The sequence below is a fragment of the Pterocles gutturalis genome, unplaced genomic scaffold (genome assembly GCF_000699245.1).
Source record: "Pterocles gutturalis isolate BGI_N339 unplaced genomic scaffold, ASM69924v1 scaffold50835, whole genome shotgun sequence".
Classification (NCBI taxonomy): domain Eukaryota; kingdom Metazoa; phylum Chordata; class Aves; order Pterocliformes; family Pteroclidae; genus Pterocles; species Pterocles gutturalis.
The window spans coordinates 12,210-15,058 of NW_010147773.1; the positions used below are offsets into that span (position 1 = coordinate 12,210).

At 39.0% G+C, this 2,849-nt stretch overlaps 1 protein-coding gene across 1 annotated transcript; it reads right to left on the reverse strand.

The window, feature by feature from the left end:
- Positions 1–1,268: 1,268 nt before the first annotated feature.
- Positions 1,269–2,524, reverse strand: SLC25A3 (solute carrier family 25 (mitochondrial carrier; phosphate carrier), member 3; the record flags this gene model as incomplete). Its single annotated transcript, XM_010086152.1, has 3 exons — positions 1,269–1,605; positions 1,702–1,812; positions 2,352–2,524. Coding segments are annotated over 3 exons (445 nt in total), but the record flags the coding sequence as incomplete, so codon positions are not given.
- Positions 2,525–2,849: the final 325 nt, after the last annotated feature.

The following is a 2,849-nucleotide window of genomic DNA, read 5'->3' on the forward strand; positions in this document are numbered from 1 at the left end:
TTATAGTTAATGCTCTTCTCCAAGGAAGCTCACAAGTGAATTTAACGGTTTGTTAAATAACTTCAAAGCTTCCCACTCACACTGGGGCAACAAGATGTACATACTTATATCATGAAATGTATTTAATTCAAAACCAAGGTACTCATACAGATGCTTTATTTAGAGTTACGGAATTTGACTTTGCTGTTAATATACCAATCAGTCTAAGAACATGTTTAGTGTCACTGTGACAGGGAAATAGAGCAGTTTTAGATTTTACTCCACATTTTGAAAGGTAGCAATTCAAAATAATGCTCTGCTTGCTTGTTTAGCATAACCACCCAAAATCTTTGAAGTTAGAGGGTTTTCCCAGTGGATGAGAAGCTCAGTGCTATGTAAGATGGTAACAGGAACAGCAGACTCCAGTAGGGTGCAGTGGTCAGTATATTCATGGTACTGCAATGGCACCTGCTTGAATTATCCTTTTGAGTCTGAAGGACACAAGAGGAAGTAGCAGTACAACATACATGAATGCCAAGGTAAGTTCATTATCATCAGCTCACGTGCTGAAAGGCAGCATAAGCAAACAGCTTTGCACAAAAGACACTTAAGCTCCAGCTCTACTAAAAGAAGAAGTAGAATAGCAGTACCAAGTGTAAACAAGTTTGTCAAACTCTAAGAGGCAAGCCATTTTTCTTTTACTGTAGAGCTGCAGTAACCTTTTAGCAGTCATATCTTCAAAAATATTTTATTAACATCAGATTGTCTTTTATTAAGGTAGCAGCTACAGTTTAATCACACAGTACAACCAAGAGGACTGTTCTTTGGTGTGGTTTTAAGCCAACACAAGCAGAAATTAGTCAAGGAAGCATAAGTTATGTTGGGATGACCACCCCAAAGCAGAAATGGCTCTAGTGTGTATCAAGTTTCTTCTCCTATGGAGAACACCGGTATTATGACCAGAATGCCCTGTCAGACTGCAGTCTCACCTCAGCCCTTCAGTTCAGCTATTCCATAGTAACAGCTTAATACAGGCAAATAAAACAATGAACTGCAGTTAGATTCTGCACTTCTGCAAGAATAGGTTCTTGGCACGTCTCTGGAAACAGTAAGCCTATTTTTGTTACAGTTATTTCACAATTGTCTAGTTCCAAAGTGTAGAATAATTTTTTGGGCGTTTTTGTTGGTTTTGTTTTTTTTTGAGGGGCTGGGGCAGGGTGGAGGAAGTACTTGAGGTATTTGCTGCTATGAAATGAAGCTTACATATGCAGTAGTAAACAGACAGTAAGCACTCTGTTTCTCATTTATTTCAGGCAATGACAGTGGTAGAATTTAAACCCTCGTGTGGGATGAGGGCATAGCCAATAATGACATCGTATAGAGTTTGCTTTTTACATAGTCAAATATATAAAAGTTTAATGAAACTCATCACTGGGACAGGCAGCACAGTCAGTCCACGAGTTGTCTATCCAGTTAGACCAAGCTTCTTCTTCAGAGATTCTGGCATTTCAGGTGGAGGTGGACGAGGAAGTCTGAAATAAACCTTCACAGAATCATAGATGAACCACTGTAGTGCAGTCAGGGTACCGATCATAATGATACGAGCAAACAGACCTTTCCATACACCTGTAGAGCAAAACATAAAGCATGAGTAGCATAGGAAGCCAGGAAAAAAGAAAACCTTCCCAAAACAATCCAAAATACATGAAAGTAAAGACATACCTTTGAATCCAAGCCTCACAAGAACCTGTGAAGCAGAACTGCCCTTTTCTTTGTTCAACACAGACACCACCGAGTCAGCAGGATGGGAAACAATTGCACAGAACACACCAGCTGAAAGCATAATTTGACATTAGTTCTGTGGTGTTTTAGCTGTACCATTACAACCAACTGAAACCACATCTGTAATAAATCATACAAGCCTCCTGGTATCCTAAATGGACAGCAGGTACATACTTATAATGTGACATGAATATTAGAAAACATCTCAGTTCTGCTCTTGCAGCACCTCTTCTGCTAAGACAAAACTCCTTCTTAATCTTTGGATATTGATAATCCCCCCTTCCATTCAGATCTCTTGTCTCCTTCCTTCAACCTTCCCCAGCCTAGCAAAGATGCAATTTTTTTCACTTAAATCAGATGCAGTTTCTAAACTTGGATATTAACATTGGTAATACACAGGAACAATTAAGAATATTATCCTAACACAGACCCATTTTCCACTTACAGGTTTAATAGTTTTTTTCCTCCCGCACATTTTGAAGTTACAAGCAAGTTCTCCCATTCCCATATCTATTTGATATTCTGAAAAGGGAAAGGCTTCTAGAGTTGCAGTAGTCCATTAATTAAGTGTAAGACTTAAAGATCCTTACCAATATAGCCTGCAATAAATGTGACTACCAGCTGTTCTCCTTTTGTACATTCACTTCGTGGCTTGGGAACGACGTACTTGTAGAGAGCTTCAACAGTACGTTCAAAGCAAGCAAATTTCATCATTGTGTATGGAATCTGTCTCATCCATAGTGGAGCAACACCTTTATAGAAACTTAAGCAGAGAACACACAAACTCAGTTTCACTGTCTCCAGTATTTAAGGTACATTTGTAACTTGGAAAAATTTAGTTAGCTTATTGTTGCTACTGGGAATACAACTTCCACATACTGACACTGTGAGGCTTACGTGTCTCAATACCTGCAGAGCAGGAATTTAAGTTTTATTAGTTCCCAAGTATTAGCTGAAAACAGCAACGCAAATTAGAATTTACCTGATCCCTATGCTGCACAGCTGGTTTTGGAGTCACTTTTCAGATTACATCGGACTGCAGTAATGCAGTACTGATACAAGTCAACATGGCTTCACCAAGGGGAAGT